Source organism: Cheilinus undulatus, linkage group 6 (genome assembly GCF_018320785.1).
Source record: "Cheilinus undulatus linkage group 6, ASM1832078v1, whole genome shotgun sequence".
NCBI classification, from domain to species: domain Eukaryota; kingdom Metazoa; phylum Chordata; class Actinopteri; order Labriformes; family Labridae; genus Cheilinus; species Cheilinus undulatus.
Genome location: NC_054870.1, coordinates 40,110,386 through 40,129,207, shown reverse-complemented (window position 1 = coordinate 40,129,207; position 18,822 = coordinate 40,110,386). Strand labels below are relative to the sequence as shown.

At 39.4% G+C, this 18,822-nt stretch overlaps 1 protein-coding gene across 1 annotated transcript; it reads right to left on the bottom strand.

The window, feature by feature from the left end:
* Window positions 1-1,448: 1,448 nt before the first annotated feature.
* Window positions 1,449-18,265, bottom strand: rrp12 (ribosomal RNA processing 12 homolog). Its single transcript, XM_041789968.1, has 34 exons — window positions 18,063-18,265; window positions 16,019-16,245; window positions 15,739-15,822; window positions 15,558-15,634; window positions 15,348-15,453; window positions 15,129-15,245; window positions 14,177-14,315; window positions 13,899-14,026; window positions 13,705-13,803; window positions 13,536-13,627; window positions 13,299-13,410; window positions 12,759-12,859; window positions 11,204-11,318; window positions 10,977-11,119; window positions 10,753-10,874; window positions 10,578-10,642; window positions 10,331-10,493; window positions 10,086-10,240; window positions 9,893-9,960; window positions 9,696-9,789; window positions 7,440-7,598; window positions 7,245-7,325; window positions 7,057-7,162; window positions 6,813-6,920; window positions 6,565-6,722; window positions 6,390-6,481; window positions 3,613-3,768; window positions 3,171-3,343; window positions 2,976-3,086; window positions 2,844-2,890; window positions 2,279-2,357; window positions 2,118-2,185; window positions 1,944-2,026; window positions 1,449-1,855 (listed from the first exon to the last, which is right to left on the bottom strand). Exons 1-34 carry the CDS (start codon window positions 18,199-18,201, stop codon window positions 1,756-1,758), a joined length of 3,867 nt encoding a protein of 1,288 aa, XP_041645902.1. The 5' UTR covers window positions 18,202-18,265; the 3' UTR covers window positions 1,449-1,755.
* Between the last annotated feature and the right edge of the window lie 557 nt (window positions 18,266-18,822).

The following is an 18,822-nucleotide window of genomic DNA, read 5'->3' as shown; positions in this document are numbered from 1 at the left end:
ACAACTGCACCCAGGACCCTAGAAGATCTGCAGCACAAAAACAAGCCCGCAGTTATCAGTGGAAGTATAAATCTTGAAAAATGTTCACAAAGTTTTTATTTTCAAGTGACTTCTCATTTTCAGAAAGTCTGATTTGTTAAACAGTTTAAAGCGATGGTTGTTATTTCTACAACATTTTTTAGGTCCTATGTAAATAAGAATTACATTTTAAGACAGGAATTTGTAACATATTTTACATGTTGATTTGTACAGTGAAGGGTAGAGCTAAATATTAAAACTGCCAAAGGAGAGCCTAGCAGAAAAAGTTGGAATCCCTTCTGTAGGCAGTCAAAAATGGCAACTGTGAACGCAAGCCCTTATTGTGAATCCAGTTTCATGATACATAACAGTATCTTATGAGTCATGCATCATTACATCCCTACTTATTCTAACAGATTCCTCTGAGGAGAGAAAAAGAATTCAGTCAAAACAACCTACAACATATCTACAGTAAGTGTTGACCAGTCCGCTGGTTCTAAAGCTACCTTATATAATCTAAACCTTGTTCCTGGTGGTGACGTATGGTCTGAGAATGTCCTGAATCAGTCAGAATCAGTCTTTTTTTTTAGCCTCCTCACAAAAACGCTGACTACCACACTGAGCTCACAAACATCAGAGCGCGATTAGGAGGTCAGTCCACGACTACATGACTCATGCTGCTGTGATCCATGTGTGGAAATGAATCACAGAATGGTAATGGTATGTTAACTCATCCTGCTAAAAAAAACAACAACCTACAGCTTCTTTTTCTGTCTTTAAGGAGATGCATTCACTGACATCTACAGCACTGCAAAAATCAAATCTAAGCAAGTGAATTTTCCTTGTGAAAATATCAAATTAGATTTATTTTAAGCCACAGTCACCCGACTAGTCCAGATAAACTTCTTATTTAAAGACGTAAAAGCAAAGTAAGGCCTGCAATGATAGTTGTACTTCTATACACATTTTAGGCTTTAGTTTTTGCTTTTTATATCTGGAAATAAAATATTAATCTGGATCTTGGGCTGAATTCGGTGTAAAATGCATGAAATAAGCTATTTTGACATGAGTCTAAACATATGCAGAGCTCTAAGTTTTTGCAATGCATGCTGAAAATGATTGTTGGTGACAAAACATTTTCAATACATGCAGCTTTTAACACCTTCGAACAACCCAAGCTGCATTCATGCACACTTTTTTGCATTGTTTGTAAATGTCATTGTTGATGCTGCATCTTCTACATTGCTTTTAAAGTGATTCCACAGTAGGAGTCCTGCTTTTTTAGGGCCTTTTACATCTCTTCCACCTCTCTTCATTGTCAAACATCCTTGGCACTAAACCCAGTTCTTACTCAGACTCATTCAGTCAGTGAGGCAGAGGTCTACAGCACCCTCAAGTGGCCAAATAACAACAACAAAAACAGACAAAACTCTTTCATTATAGTCTTATTATCTGCCTACACATCTCCACAATTTTCACACATAAATACATTTTTCTGTTTATCAAAATCCATGAACGGCAGGGAGACATCTAACACGCTCTTACTCTCACAAAGGCAGAACTTCTCATGAGTTTACAGAAATGGATCAGTTTAAAAACAAACCGGTTTCACCATCAATGACAGTTGCTCACATCCACATGACTTTGACACACACATCTGAGGTGTATAACTGCATTTGTGTCTGTTCATGAAAGCATAAAACATTAAAGAGTCCATTGATTAATAAGAAAAGCTCTTCAGGCTTTCCTCTTCTTATGCATTTTCTTTCCAGACAGCGCCCCCTTCTGGGCTCCCTTCACCATGCCCTTGAACTGGCCCTGCAGCTTGGCACGCTTCCTGCAAAAACACATAAATAACATCAGTGTCCAATACTTTCATAAAGGTTTTTGGCAGAGGAGTAGCAATGATTAAATGTTGCTCATACCTGCGGTTGAGCTGGGCCTTCCTCAGAGGGATGTAAGCGTAAGGATCAAGCTTCCCTTTCTTCTTCACGTCCCCTTTTCCTTTCTGAAATGAGATGATAAAAACAGTGAAGCTCAGGATGAAGTTTCCCAACAACAGCTCCTGCAGTTTGATTTCCTTATCCTCACAGACTCACCTTTGATTTATAATCCGACCCCATGCCTGGCCTTCCTCCCAGCGGTCTGTGGATACCTGAGCCTCCAGCTGAGATCCAAACAAAGTGATGGTTTAACTATCTTCTGAACCAAGCTTTAAGGCTGATTTACATCTCATGTGCTGATGATGTACCAGTCCTACCTTTGTATTTCAGCTGAGGTTCAACATCCATGTCCTCATCGAAGTTATCGTCTCTGAACTTCCTCTTTTGTGTCTTTTTCTGATGATGACCAAACAAGAACATTTTAAATAAAAAGCAAGCAAAACTGTCAAGTTCTTCTCTGAAGCTATGATGTTACACCGGATAAATGAATAGACAATATAGCCTAAACTGATATCTCCAAGCTCTGCCCCACAACAAATGTCAGTCATAAACAGCACTGGAAAATGAGGCTTCCCTGAAAGAAATAACGTATGTGCACCCCCACCCCCATTAAAAAGAGTTTCAAATTAAGAAACAACAATCAACGCTATTTTCAAACATCTGTCTCATCTTTTTGCATTTTTATTCTTTAAGATTTTTGATATTTTTGTCTGCATATTTTCTTAAAGATCTTTCTTTCAGAGGAGACTAGTTAATTGGTTTAAGCTGAATACCATCATCCTTTAAATAATACGCCCCTGTATGTTCACAGTTCAGCAGACCTCGACCTCAGATTTTACCACACGGAGATGCTTTATATGGATATTTAACAAAAGTACTCACACTCTTGACTCCAGCCTCTTCTAGGATATCATTCATCTCACCCTCATCTGTGACAGAGTAATAGGTTCAAGTTTCTATAGTTGGAACAAAAAAAACGTACTAAAACCTTAAAGCTAACGTCATTCCTCTAACCTTTATCTTTAACATCCTCCTCGTCTTCCTCTCTGATAATCAGCCGCCCGTCTGATGTCACCTTGAAGCCGTGGTCTGACTTGGCAGTCTTCTTCATCGTTGGATTTGTGGCTAAAAAAACAAAACACGTCAAACAAAAACTAGTGAAGCACAAACAAGATCATTACCTGAATAATTAAAGTTACCAGGTGTTACCTAGAACTCTCTGGGAAACTTTAGGATCCAGGAAGTTAAGAGGCTCATCTTCCTCGCCCTCTTTGAGCCACGCTCGTCCTTTCTGCTTTTTGCCCGCTTTCTTAGGAGCGTTACCAGATTTTCCTTCATCCTCTGACAGATCGCTGTCCAGCTCAGCAAGGATCTCCTCAATACTGTAGGGGAGAGAAAACATGAGGGTTTTTAAAAAAATTTTTTTTTTTACTTTGATGTCTTTATTTAGAGAAGAGGACAGTGGATAGCCTCAGACCAGGAACGAGAGAGTGGGGGAGCAATATAAGGAGACACGGGCCCAACAGAACCTGGACTGCCCACGTATATGGGGTGTGACCCAGCCGCTTGACCATCTGTGCCCCAACATTAGAGTTTTTAAGGAAAGTGCTTAAATGGGTTAATGCATGAGGATATTTAGGACTTTATCTACCTTTCACTCTTTGTTTTAGGTGTCTCGTCTTCACTCTCAGAGTCATCCTGCTGCGCTGCTGCTTGTTTTCGTCTCATGGTTCTCGCCTCAGCCTTACGGATGTTTGCAAGCACTTTGTGGTGTTCTGCAGGCAGCATGCTCTTCACCAGCTCAAAACTGGAAACACAAAAGAAAATCAGACCCAAAAATACACGATAGTACGTGTGGTACACCTTTACCTGCTCTCTAGTTTTTAATCAAATTCTGTTTGGTCATTGATTTGCACAAGAAAATAAAAATAAATTCATCTTATGCGTAAGGATATCAGAAATAAACCCAGATCATAACTCTATCACTAATATTTAAAATAACTACGAGAAAGTACAGTTTTTATGTTTGAGTTAGAGTAGGGTTTGAAGAAAAGGCCACAGATAAATAAAATAGTGAGGATAATGCAGGTCAACAACCAGTGAACTGATTAAAAAAAAATCCCCACAATGTAGATGAACAATCAGCTCATCTTCAGCATTAACAATAACAAAATCAGCCGTGTTTATCTCTACCAACAGCTGGAGCTGTTTGAGAAGAAAGCATGCATTCCTTTTGCTAACATCAGCATATGATTTTTATGCAAACTTGACTGAAGGCATCTTTAAGTAATTTCTGCCGACAACGCTTCAATCCGCTCTGCACACAGCTGGTTAGGGGAACTTTTAGCAGACAATTAGAAGATTTTATCAATAAACAAACTAAGCAGATTCCTGATGACTATTATCAGTTTTAAATCAAAAACAGCAAAGAAATAAATTTACTTCTCATTCGTATACAGCTGAAATTTGTTATTTGTATTATTCAAAGACACAAAAACTTATACTACACACGTTGATCAAGAAATGCTGCTTGTTTACAGACACTGCTGTGGGTGTTTTGGAGGAAATGAAGAGCTCCAATAACACTTCTAGTCCAGAAAACAATTTGATTAAACTGAAATCCTTCATCAGAATGAAGACTTCAGCAGAAACACAATGATCTCATAAAGTTGTTCTCTAAATTACAAGCGTTACTTGAGTTTTTCTGTTTCCTCTAAGACTATCCATCCTCTGTGCACCTTGTCATTTGGTGAAATTATACTAGAAATGCCTACTACTAGTGTGAATTTTTTAAACAGGAGGAATTATCTAACCATCCTTAAAAAAATAAAAGATCTACATATGACCTTTAAAAAGATACCTCAGGAGTGCCAATGGCCTGGCAAAAAATTTCTTAACCTTTTTGTTGTAATGCGCTCTTTAAAAATGTGAAAAATCTCAAGTCATCCAGGTCAAAATGTATTTACAACATTTTTTTAAAAATGACATCTCCGTGGCTGTCCATTGATTCATGTATTATTAGAATTACCAGGATAAATCTTCAAAGCAATCACTACAAAAAAATCGAAATGCCTTCATTTTATCAGATTGTAATGTGTAACCAGAAAAACGCATGACACATTTCTCCACAAACACCAGCAAAACTAGGAAAACTGGTGATTTCTGCAAAGTTTGTACTAAACAAACCTATTCATATGTTGACACAGACATTGGCATGGTTGCAGGTAAAGAACCTTTGAAACAATTTTGATTATTTATCTCAGGATAGCTAATGATCTGCAAATTCCTGGTAATTCTTGGCTGAATTTAAAGCATTTTGAAGCATTATCACCCTGATAATGCCAGAAAGCATCCTGAGAAAGGCTGGCCTAGCAGTTATGTCGACAAGCCCCCATGTAAAGAAGCCTTTGTCCTCGAGGTAAACAGCCCAGATTGAGATTACTTGAATTTGACTTTTATCAGCATAAAATATTTATATCACTTCTCCCTACAACCTAACCTTAACTTTGCAAAGCACATGGATTGGCCAGATTCCATGTCTGTCATCAGGCAGATCCATCTTACACAGTTCCAGTCTGATGATAGTGCCAGGTCTGAGGACATATCTGACCAATTGGCGTTACATGAGGAGAACAAAGCAGTAGCTACAGTCTGGGTTTTTTTTTTAGTACAATGTAGCTGTAGTATCGTGGCAGTTTTATCAGAAACAGTCCCTTTTTTTTTTTTTTTTTTTTTTTTTACTAACACAAGAACAAAGAGCCACACTGAAGGCTTTTCTCGGCAGAGAAGATTCTTTTGCCCTTCTCCTGAATGACCTTAGCATGAGTTTTATCCATCAGCAAGCTCCACTGTTCATAAACTATGGCAGTGCCAGCCTGTTGAGCTTGGGTTAGTCCCACAGCTGCTCATGCATACTACCTCATTTTGTCTTTTTGCTCTGACTGGCCCATAACGAATGTGACAGGCCGATGCAGCTTGCAAAGCTTCAAGCTGAAACCTTTGTTCCCAGTCAGAGGCTGATCAGCTATGGGCTTAGCTTAGCTGAGGCTGATGCAAGCTAGTAAACAATGGTGGCCAGACAAGAGATAGGCATGGATGCAGTTTTATCAGAACTGGACAACATTTCTGTATTAAAAGAAGAGAAAGGAACTACACTGAGAGCTATTCTTGGTGGAAAACATGGTTTCTCTACTCTCCAGACCAGCAGCACACACCTACTAAGGCTTATGTTTTTGTTGCTCTGATTGGCTGTAATGAATGTGACAGACAAAATTTTTTTCCAGGCTTCTTCTCTTCCCAGATGGATGTGAAATATATCCTTTCAACAGATATATGTAACAGCCTATTTGGCCAGTCAGGTTACCTGCAACCAAGCAGTTAGCTAAATGGGCCCCAGTTGATGATTAAAGAAACAAAATCAGCACCTACCCAAACTTTCTGATGAATTTGGTGAAGACGTTCTTCAGTTTTGTCCTGAAGTGCCTCCTCATGTCGTCTTTGATGCTCCCTACACCCTCCATCTGAACAACAGAGAGAGTTAAATCTGTGTAAAATGAGATGCACATCTGTCTCTTAAAGCAGGGGTCTATAAATCACTGCCTACCATGACTGTAGCGTGTGATGCCAGCGTCTTAGGGTCCATGATGAAGAGGATGACTTTGATGAAGCCTAAGGCAGCTTTGACGATCTCTCTGGTGCGAGAGGAGAGCAGCAGACACACATTATGCAGCAGCTGCTCCATGGTGCTCACCTCGATAGCATCTAGGAAAGAAACACCCCAGACTGAGTCTTTCCTGCAGATTAAAGCATTCAGAGCACTAAAGAGAAACAGCTGGGAGTCAGACAACCTACCTTTGTACTCAAACACCAGCCGAGTTAGAGCCAGCACTGTGCAGGTGATCATTGTGACAGAGCCTGTGAGTCCTGCATACACCAGCATCAAATACTGCTCCATGGCATCTGGATCACACAGAGGGTTGATTCATTTTATAGCTTATAATTAAGCTTAAAACTGCAACGATTTTGAACAATTTCTCAGTTATTTAAAATGACAACGGTCATCACACAAACATAATTTTTAAAAAAAGCATGTTACCTTTTTTGTTTCCACAGAAGCGAACAAACGCGTTTCCTATTTCAACCAGCAGAGTGTAAGCGTTCTTACGAGCTCCAACAGAAACCTCTTTGGTGCAAACAATCACCTGAGAAAAACATCAACCTCATTAAATGATCAACATCATCTCTCTCTGTTTGAGTGTTAACCAACACCTTGTGAGTTCGTACCTCTGGCAGCAGAGCGACGATAAAGTCTTTGTGTTCCTCGCCGAGCCGCTTCACAATGTGGACCAGACACTTCAGTCTCGGCTAAGAAGACACAACATGGAGTGAAAAGATGCAATCAGACTGACTCTAAATCAGGGTTTTTACAATCCTCAGAAGTGTGTGGTTATCTTATTTCTCTCCACGCTGCAGTCTCACCCTCTTTGCAGGTGAAGAAGCATTTTTCAGAGTCTCCAGAAGGACGACTTTCAGTGTTTCAAGATTAGCAACAACAAACGACCGGCACTCGTCTCTCTCTCCTCCACACATCTCCTCCAGCACACGGTACGCCTTCTTCTGCATGCCTGGCTCTTTGGTCTGAAAACAAATACGTAGAAAGTAGAAAGTTAACGAGGGATTAGATTTCAAAGAAATGATTTTGACTCTGAAGGAGGTTTTTAATATGGAGATGTGCCATTCTTGCCCATATTATGCCACAGATTCTATGACATTTTTAACCGTGTCCCTCGAATAGACCCGCCTGAGTTTGGGCTAAGCAATACCTATTCAACTATTTGGACTCTGCTCCCGACCAGAGTTTAGCTGTATTTTGATATTTAGAAAGTAAAATTTTGTATTTAAGCTGTACTTTAATGCAAGAACAGATAACAGAACAACAGTATGACAGCTTGTTGCCCTAAAAGAGCTAAAACTAGGACAGCTTAACTAGGGATGCACAAGAGTTTCTGTGCAATATTGGTATCAGCTTAAAAAGTGAATTACTAGTATCAGCAAATATGAAAATTTCTGTTGATATTTTGGCTATGAAAACCTGCCTATATCAGCAGTAAATACTGGCTGTACTAACAAATAAGGTAGCAGAGTTTTAGGCTGAACCAACACTTACATCGGCTTCAGTCTTTTTCTTTATTCATCATCATTCCTTAAACTTTAAAGTGTGTTTTAAGGACTGAAATGTGTTCATTTGTTCATCCTCAGACTTTAAATTGCTTTTTTAAGACTGAAGTTTTAGTTCTGAACTGTATTTAAGTTCTGGTATCTATATGAACATCAGCTAAAATTGCTTTGTAAATATCGGCATATTGGATATTGGCAAAAATCAACTGTTGTGCATCTCTTTGCTCACTGCCTTTGCTTCACATCATTGATTGCAGAACTATCTGCAGAGGTCTCTTCAACTTCAAACCAAACAGTCCCAGAAACAGAGCTCTACATTTCATCTAATCCCAACTGCAATCACAATCGCAATGTCAGGCTGTGCAATTACATCTGCGCCCTTCTACAGCAGTACTTTAGACAATGAATTAGACAAGAACATTGAATTACAACCCAGATTATGATGTGACTGTGGAATGGCTGGACAAGAGTCAATGGTTGGTGGACGTGTTTAAAGAGGAGAAAGATGCAGAAAATTTGATGTTATTGAATATGAATGAACTTTGGAACAGGGAATGATCATCAATTGAAGCCAGGGGTTTAAGCATACAGATGCTTTTCATGTGGTGTCTGTGCTACGGAGACTGAGAAATAAAGATTCTAGTAAATACTGAAATACTGTGCAGTTTTTCAGAGAACCATCAGATTTTTGGGGGTCATTTTCAAACAATTCTTAGTTTTTAGATGTTTTTTTTTTTGGTCTAAATTAGAGCTGGGCAATTAATATAGAAAAATAATCATAACCAACATTTAGAGCCTCTAACTGACATAAACCTGCAGCATCAATTATTTCATATTTTTTTCCCTTATAATTCTCTCTACTAGTGCACCACCCCCTTTAAAAACAAACTACTGGCTGTGAAGTCATGTAATGGGAAGCAAGGTGTCGCAGGGCATGTAGCCTGCTGGAAACCCAAGAGAAGAAGAAGTACTAGTCATGTGACACCATCTCATCTGGTCCGCTAAAACTCAAACACAGACACAACTGTGCAGCGAAGTTATTTTCTTCTTTTTATACAACAGTATAAAAATAATTGATGTTGTGAGCAAGAAATACAAGTTGTTTTTTTCCACTTTTCTAGGAAAATTTGACTTTTTACCAAAAAAAACCCCAAAACATTTGCTTTAGCTGATGTGTGTTCTGATTTAAATTGTTTTAATAACTAACCATAAAATGTTCATATGTGCATGTTCCTTTCAGTTGTTTGTTTTAAAGTTATACAAATATTTACAGAAAAAAAACAGAGCAGGAGGTTGGGGGTGGAATAATTGTTTATTAATCGCCCTAGTTTAAATGTGTTGAAGAAGTGTTTCTCATCTGGTCTCACCTAAGGACTCACCATCATGAGAAATCCCAACTCAAATATCTGACAATTTTAACCAATCTGACTTATCTAATAAAAATAGTGCAGTTTTAACCTCAGAAGGTACAGGAAGGTAAAAAGCTCTGCATGGACTTTTTGACCATCTTTTTCCAATGGCACATTCACAACCGACTGAAAACGACTCGCCTCTTACCTCCATGTACGGCCTGATCAGCTCGAAGGTTTTTGTCATGGTGACTTCATCTACAAAGGGAGCCATTGCAACCACAAGGTCCATCATTGACAGCCTGACGGGGAAAAAGAGCCAGATCACATGATTTGAAGAGTGTGCATTACTTAATAACAAGGCTGTCAAAAACAAACAGAAATATGTAGAAATTTAAGTCCTACCGTGTGAACTCTGTGCTCTCTGCATTGTTCAGTCTGTCTGTGGCTTTTTGCAGGAATGTGCAGATCATCTGAGAAGATCATTGAAACAAATGAGACATCAAAGACCTGAACTACAAAGCCAGTCTTTGAAAAAGCTTTAGGTTTCACAATATTTGCTCCATCACTACATGAGCATGTTATACACTGAACTAACCTGTGTTTCTGTGACTGTAAGGTACACCTTGATGGTGTCGAGTACAGCCATCCTGTTGGTGGCTGGCTCTCCCACTGCAGGTGGCTGGCTGTACACATTGAAAAATATGGGCAGGAAGTTCTTTGAGAAGCGTCCCACTTCTGCCTTTTCTTCAGCTGCACAAGAAGTTTTAAAATCAGCTAATTCAAGAAGAAGTGTTGGTAGTTTTCAACATGTTTACGCTTTCTTTGAATACATCATCTTACCAGTGGAGCAGCCCTTGTTGATGAGTGTACGTAAGGCTTGGCACACTGTGAGTTTCAGGTCTGGCCGTTCATTTATAGCCATTCCGAGTACACGAGCGATGCCTTTAAAGGATGTTAGCAGATCCACAGGACACATACAGAAGCCTGGGAGCATGGTCCAGATCTGGAGGGAAATAAAGGCATGCATTCTTGCAAAATACAGCTTCACCGTAAATTTTAAACCAATGTTAGGTCACAGTGTAGCTACCTGTAGCTGTAACGTCTGGTAGACTTTGGCTTCAAGTTTCTGTCCTGCTTGCTCCAACTCTTCAGCTGCAAGAAAAAAAAAAATCCAAAATAAGTACATAAATATCTAAACCACACTCCAAATCCAAATCTTGTAAACTCAAGTGAATCATCCAACCACTGATCCGCTTTTTTACCTCTCTTCTTGAGTGTAGAGGCCAGAGGGAGGAAATAAGAAGTGAAGAAACCAAGGTGAGTGTTCTTCACGTGGTCTCGGATCACTGGAACCAACCAGCTGCGAGGAAACTCCAAATCATCCCTGGAGAAAATAAATGATTAGATACATTAAAAAATGAAAGTGAGTTTATCTACTGCATGTCAAGAAGATGGCTCCATGGTGTTTTTGTATATTTGTTCATACTCATAGCCGGTGATGTTGAGAGGCACGGCACCCAGTACCACCTCTGGCCCCATGGTCTCCACAGCTCCTCCCACAGCCAGGTCCAGCTCCCCACTGAAGGGGAAATGAGGGGTGGAGCGCAGGTCTGCCAGAGACTGCAGGGACTGTGGAGAAACAAAGACAGAAAGACTCGGATGAAGTGTTTCACCTTAATTTACTCATGTGGTAATTCAGTTTTATAACTGTACCTTCGTCATGATGGGGTGAGCCTGTTTCCCTGCAGTTCGATAGAAACATCCCAGAATCTGGAGCACAAATGGCCACGAGGCATGGAAGCGATACGACAGTCCTTCTTCTATAATGCTGGAACACAAACACAGGCACACAGTCATAATAAGAATATTTAGAGTCTGTTTAAATTTGAGATTTAATTTCTTTAATTATAATGATATCAAACAGGAAAGGTTAAAAAGCAAATCTTAAGGCACTGAAATAAAACAAAAAAAAAGATTAAAGAGGAAATCCATCACTACTTCCATCTGAAAATGCTTCTTTAAAAGTCCAGTAAGGTAGTAAAACATTGCCTTCGCCTCCAAAATGCTGTAATTTTTAATGAACAAAAGGTGCCGTACCTATTCAGACATGTTCAAGATTAAACTGCACTTTTTGGAAAAAGGACAGGATTTATTATCCAAACTTGAGGATTTGCAATGAAACAGGGTTTATTTTGTTTGCTGTCTTACCTGGACTTATTGTCTTAAAAAGCCTGTGACACATCAACCCTGTGGTGCACAGTCAAGCTCTAAACATCCTTTACTCAGGACAACCTCAGCTTTAAGAGTATGTGTGCTGCAGTAATGTCACTTAAATTGAAAAATATACAGAACTTTGAAAAAAAAAAACTAATTGGAAATTGAAACAAAAGGATTTTTATTTGTGACAGACTGTAAACAAAAATGATTAAGCTTTTAAGCACAAACTTGTTCTTCCATCTCTTGAGGACCAAAAAGAGAAAAAAAATCTTTCAGTAACAAAAAGTCTACAGAACATTTACAGTTTTACATTAAAAAAACGCTGGCACTTCTGGGTACCGGCTCTATATGAGCCATTTTTCAAAGTACTTCCTGTCTGCAGAGACACAGAGGGCCATGTCACAGGCTCTCTCTCTCTCTTTCCCTCTATTTTTAGCTATTCAGGCTGCCAAGATGGAACAGTCTGCCATTGGTTTTCACAGCCATTCACAATGCATTGTGGGATGCAAAATGAAGTACAGCAATAGCCACTTGCAGCAGAGATGATCTAAAAATGGATTTAAAAAATGGTTAAAAAGACAGTTTCAACATTAGAGTTCCTGATGTGGATTTAATCTTTAAAGACCATGGAAAGTCATCCAAGTCCCAGACAAAATAGAAAAGCCTCTGTAAGTGATTCAAAGGCATTGATAGCATCATTAGAACAGCACAATGGAGTGCTTCCAGAGGGAGAAAAAGTAAGTGGCTATGACTAATGGTTCAGAAGATACTTTTTTTAGCCTGTGTCTTTTCTTGTGCTATACAACATCAGTCTCAGAGGGTTAAAACCAAGCAAGCAAAATAACCACTTATTTAAATCTAATAACACCAGTGCATGTAAAGTATGTGCCAATACTGGTATCAGTATCAGTGCTGCTGATATGAAGTATTAATACTCATCCTGCTGATACTGTACTCAATAACACTTTACAGCATGATGTTAGGCTCTTACTCCTTGAGCAGGCGGGTAAGGTTGCAGTCATGTCTGCTGTTTGGAGATGCAAACACTTACCGAAACATTTTGCAGACATAGGAAGGGTTTCCTGCTGATGCTGTAGCTGTGATTTTCCCCATCTCCTCCATATGAGGGGCAACACATTCAGTCAACAAAGTCTGAAAGAGAAATAAAACAAAATTGGACCCTATATGCAATGTAAAAACATGAAGACACCTACAAATGAATATATAAATTAACAGATTTGTTGTATTTAACATATAATAATTTGTTCTAATTAAATAATAATTTGTTGTAATTAATATATTTGCTGCATTTTTATCATATGTATTCATCATCTCCTTTTTTAGTGTTGATTATTCTTGTTTTTAATTTGTCCCTGTTTATCTTGTTTTATTCTATGCATTTTGTAAAGCACTTTGAAACCGTGTTTTGATAAGTGCTATATAAATAAAGTTATTATATTATTATTTTATTATTTTATTAAATATTCAGAGGAGGAAGGATTTGCAATCTTGTCTGCGAGATTCACTTACAACCTGGATGCACTTTAGGCTCGAGTTACCCAAAGTGGATAGCACAAAGATTTTTCATTACCTTCAAAGTGTTAGTGGCTGCAGAAACAACCTGAGCGTGAGGCGACAGTAGGCAGGACATGGCAGCAGAGAAGAGGCGAGGGAGGTGACCCAAACTCAGAGAACTCTGCAAACTAAACAAAGACACATAAAAATGATGACTAACAAGATCAAACTTATGACTAAATAACAAAAAACCATGCAATTACATGTTTGCAAAGATGGATGTGTTGTACTGTCTGTGGGAAAAACATTATACCCTGCCAAGTGAACGTGTGCCTTCTCCATGACGGTGAGCCAGGCCAGCAGAGGCTGCAGGTCGTTCTCACTGGGTAGGTAGTCATACAGAGCCTGAGAGGAGAAATGTTAGCTTTGAAACTGCATTTTTGCACTCATCTTTCTATATTTATTCATTTGTATTTGCTCACTGTGATGATTTGTGCGTTGAGTTCTGCTGAGAGGGTTGAAGTATTTGGTTTTCCACTGAACAGTCTGTGAAACGCTTGCATGGCACTCGCTGTCACCATCTACAGACAGAAACACAGAAACCATGTTAAAAAGTACAACCAAGTGAATGATAACAGCGTCCCCAGGTGCCCTCCTGAAGGTTTCAAGCTCTCACCACATGGCTCAGTGTCATCACTCGCAGCAGTGTCTCACAACATGACTTTACTGCTCCCAGAGGAAACGTCCCCAGCAGCTCTTTAAGGAGTCCCAGCACGTGGAGGGTGGTAGTGTCTTCTTTGCTGCCTGAGGAGAAAAAAGAAACATTTACAAGCTGCAGGGCAGAGAGAAAATCACTAAAACTTTTCAACTTTTATCGGTATTAGGTATGGCAGAAATGCTGTTGCTATTCAGGTAGTCACTGTGTAAATTATATCTGTGATCATATTGTCCTACCTCCAGCCTGCTCCATTTCTTTGATGCAGAACTTGGCTGTTGTCATGGCAGCAGGATGATGGGACGGAGCGTTATCTTTAAACAGGAAGTCACTCCCTCTGAGGATGGCACAAACACCCTGCTGTGCTGCTTTACGGACCTAAGAGAGAACGAGTGGACAACATTTTAACTGCTGAACACAGGGACAGAGTTGTACTATAATCTCTGGAGGTGACGGCCAAGTCTGTATGCTTCTAGGGTGGCTGTTATTATATAAGAATGAAGGAAATCGATTTCAGGGGACAGCTGAAGGAAACTACTTCACTACACTCCAAACTAAAACGGACATGAAATAGCAAGACTAGATGTGGACAATACAGGCTGGACATGTTTGTCGATTTGGAACAAAGAAATACAGAAGACTACAAATACAATACAGTCTTCAGTTTATGAAATTGGACTGTCAGCTGCTCTTATATGAAGATATCAGATTATAGAGAACATATAACAACTTAGAATTACAATCTAGTTTCTACGCTTCCTGCATAAAAACTATATTCTAATTCTTTTTTCTCTTGTACAAGGAAATCCGAACTATGCCCAAGCTATTTGACCATAGAAGTCTAGTATCTTTGACCATGATGAGAGTTCTGAACCAAGCTCAATGACAATACTCTTCCTCAGCCCTGGCATGGATGTAAAAAGTGTGCTTCAACATAGCACAACTTCAAAGCGAGCGCAGCGTAAGACAACCCAACCCAATCAGCTTTCTAATCTTCCAATGTCAAATTGAACGTGAAACTACATTAATTTACAATAAACCTGATTCTGATCCTGGCTGATGTCAATATTCCTCAGACTATAGACAGAAATCAAGATGTATCAATCACAAAAATATTAGCTGTGGATTACATTTAGAAACTATAAAATAAACCCAGCATACAAAGATATTTATCAGGCCACAGAGTCAGACCTTAGGTTTGCTGTGTACTGTGAAGCTGAGAAGGCCGTGGTAAGCCTGAAGAGTAGTTGGATAGGTCCACACAGATGCATCCTGCTTCCTTAACAGAGTAGCCAGACATGACAGGACCTATCAGAGAGAAAAATGTAGAATAAGTTAATAAATCCCAGTGTGCTGTTTTCACTGATCAAGGATAAGGAGTTGAAAAGGCTCAGAGACAAACTGACTCACCCATCTGAGAGCTGAGGCGGTGTCGGATGTTGCCTGTTTGGACATGACGTCCATCAGAGCTTTGGTGGTGTCTGAGAATTTTGACATGAGCACAGGGGCAGGAACGCTAAAGAGAAGGTATCACCAAAAAATTAGCGACATTTCCATTCAGACCAAACAGTCCTTGCTCTTCATGAGAATTTTATTTCAATTATGAAATTCAAGTCCAACCGTTTCATGACAAGGTTGAGGAGGTACGCCACTGCAGCCTGCGACTCCGCTGAATCTACAACTTCAAGGGTGGTCATCTGTAAAAAAGGTAGACATGCTTTATTTGAGGACCTACATGTTCATGTTTTAACACGCCTAAAGGTAACTTGTGTATTTTTAGTCACGTGATAAAAACACTCACCAAAGCAGCAAAGTACTCTGTTTCTGTCTCCTTCCCTCCTTGGCTGCGGATCACCTCAGTAACAGCAGCTAACACAGCACAGATCTGAGAGACACAGCATAAAAGAAAGGTAAAGATACAGGAAAACTCTGCATGTTGGACTCACAGCTATACATTTGTTATTAAGACATGGTTTATTACATTATCTCCAGTGTCACATAGTTTTTTAAACAATAGGTAGCAGGACTACATCAGAATAAGAGGTTTGAAAAAATTTTAAATCCACAGCTATCATGCCTACCTCTTTGTGAGCAGCTGAATTGGACTCCCAGTATCGCTGCACCTTTCTGAACGTCAGGTTGGAGCAGTCAGACAAACCGCTGAGAAAAGTACCCGAGGTCCTGTCTGAAAACGCCTCATCCTGCTCCTCTTCCATACGAGCATCTTTACGTCCCGTGCTGAGCTCCAGCGGCCCAGCCTGCAGCTCATTATGCAGCTTCAGGGCATCGACTGTTAGATCGCTTTTACCTGTTGGGGAAAAGATGGAAAAGAGTCAACATCAACATAAGGCGAGTCAGCATTACTAGGTCGGATAGAACTTGTATTTTCAGGTATCAACTCCTATTTTTGCCGGCATCTGAAATCACTGCAACTTTGCATATAAGTTGTGGCATGAAAAGAGTTTCATAAATGATACAACCAGACAAGGCTAACACTTCCTCCACTGCAAACTAAAATTGACATGACTGCTAGGCTTGGCTCTGACTTGTAGCAGCTAGAAGCCTTTGCTGGGTGGATAACACAGGAAGCGCACATCTTTCATGAAGTAAGCACTAGAGAGACACATTGTCAAAATAAGGAGCAATTCCAATGCTGATGTTCAAAATAACAATTAAGCCAATGGCCAATGTTTTTATTACTTCCTTTGGTAAAAGACTCCCACAAGACTTTCTCTCACGTTTGACAACAAAAACAGAACTAAGTTCATCCAACAGATCACATCTGTCCAGTAATAAATTTCTAGCAGATAAGAGACAGTGACAGATGAGCATCTGCTGCTGGCATTAGTTCATACCGGCCCATGTCTGTCAAGAAGACCAGTGATGGCCAAAACTGATCAGAAACTGATGCATCTGTGCATACATAGTCAACACTAGTGTTACCACATTACCAGATGTGTAAATGTCTATAAAGCTGCAGTAAAAACAAACCAAATAAACAAGAATATGTTGGTGCAAGATGGTACTAACTTACATAGTACTGAATATTGGGAAATTCCATATGAACTCCTGCACACTCTCTAAAATGCACAAATACAACATAAACCTCTTTAATAGTTGCTACTTTAGTCAAGCTCTCTTTTTTGCTTGTGGCAGCTTTTGATTAGAAATAAAATCAAAGATCTGAAGCTATTTAGAGCTCCTGTGCTTTTCCACACAACTGACTATTAAAATAACAGAGACTGTATTGCGTGAAAATGTGGTATTAAAGCAAGGAGCAGTCTGAAACCTTAGTCAGCCCAATAGTGACAAATGCATATGAGTTCTTATTGTGAGCACAGAGCAAAAGTAAGCAAGATTATCCCGATCTGACATCTGAGCAAGCTTTACTAAGAATTAGAGCAAGAGAAAAAATCTGTATATACCATGAAATTAAAGCTTGGTGCAAGACAATCATTAGGAAAGGTACCAACAACCAAGATGTGTGTAGATTATAATTTATAGTAAGTATGTTTCCTGTAATTGCTGTGGAGCTAGATATACAAGTGTGATGATATTAATATGCAGTTGTCTTCATCATAGGCAGAACAAGATTTAATAAGGCAACACTTATACCAATGTTGACCAAATTTTGAAATATAAATATTCTCAATTGACTATTACAGCTAAGTAAAAACATGATCAGCCATTGGCTAATCAGAAAGTACTGTAAGTACAGTAGCAATACAACTCAAATTCAGTCTCTGTCCAGATGAACAAAAGTTTTGCACATCAGTGTTATGATTAAGGCTGTTAAAGTCACCATGTCATAAACAGGACATCAGCTATAAATAACTTTTGTTTGGATTGAATGCTGCATGCCTGTTTAACTTCAGTGGTAACAAATACACAGTAGCTAGTTGTTGTCATATCAATAGAGACTAAACTGAATGAAGAGTTACTGCTGCTGTCCAGGAAGAATAAAACGTGAACATATAGTTAGATTTTCTACTGACAACTTCACTGAACTTGTTAAAAAACATATAGCAGAGGATAAATATTAAGTTAGCTCACGCTGTCCCAGGTTAAATGGCTGTCTGTAGCTAACGCTAGCAGTAGCCACAGACCCACGTGTAATCAACTTACCGGAGGGTCTGCTGAAGAAGCGGCTTTTGGCAGCCTGACGGAAGCGACTGGTCTGCGGGTTGGAGTCGCTGCTGTGCCCTTTCTTCCACCGCTTCAGTTTCGACCCTGTCCCGGAGCGAAGTTTCCCCGATTTCACCATTTTCGGGGTTGAAAATAATCACGTTACTCCACCACAACTGCCTGTGCTGCTCCAGATGACTCTGTCGCTCACGAGTGACGTCACTGCTGTTCTCACGTGTCTGCACCTACACTGTAATTTGAGCACCAGAGGGCGCCGTTCGTCACATAGAAACTACTAAACAGGCTGTGTGGTGTGGCTTACATATTTTAACAGTTCTGTGTTTGTTAAATATAATACATCCCCCTTAACGTCTGCCCTGCACTTAAAAATAAAAAAAAATTAAAAAAGAAAAGAAAAGTTGGTGAAACTAGTCCTTTTATAACCCAGATAAAAAGAAGTTGGGGTGCTGTGAAAAATATAAACAAAAACAGAATGCAATGATTTTAAGATCTCATAAATCCGCATTTTATTCACAGTAGAACACAAATAAAATATCAGAAGTTCAAACTAATACAGTGTATCATTTCATGAAACATAACTACTCATTTTAAATTTGATGGCAGCAACACATCCCAAAATAATAGGGACAGGGCCGTGTTTACCATTGTGTAGTATCCCCTCTTCTTTTACAGTTTGTAAATGTTAGGAGGCGAGGAGAGCAGATGCTGGAGTTTTGGGAGAGGAATGTTGTCCCATTCT

What these genes read in the sequence shown, in the direction of transcription:
- rrp12 (XM_041789968.1), bottom strand. Translation starts at nt 18,201, where the DNA reads ATGGTGAAATCGGGGAAACTTCGCTCCGGGACAGGGTCGAAACTGAAG. An exon ending in CTTCTTCAGCAGACCCTCCG is followed by an intron (nt 16,246 to 18,062) that starts GTAAGTTGATTA and finishes TTTCCCCAACAG; the next exon opens with GTAAAAGCGATCTAACAGTC. An exon ending in CCGCCTCAGCTCTCAGATGG is followed by an intron (nt 15,246 to 15,347) that starts GTGAGTCAGTTT and finishes TCTCTCTGATAG; the next exon opens with GTCCTGTCATGTCTGGCTAC.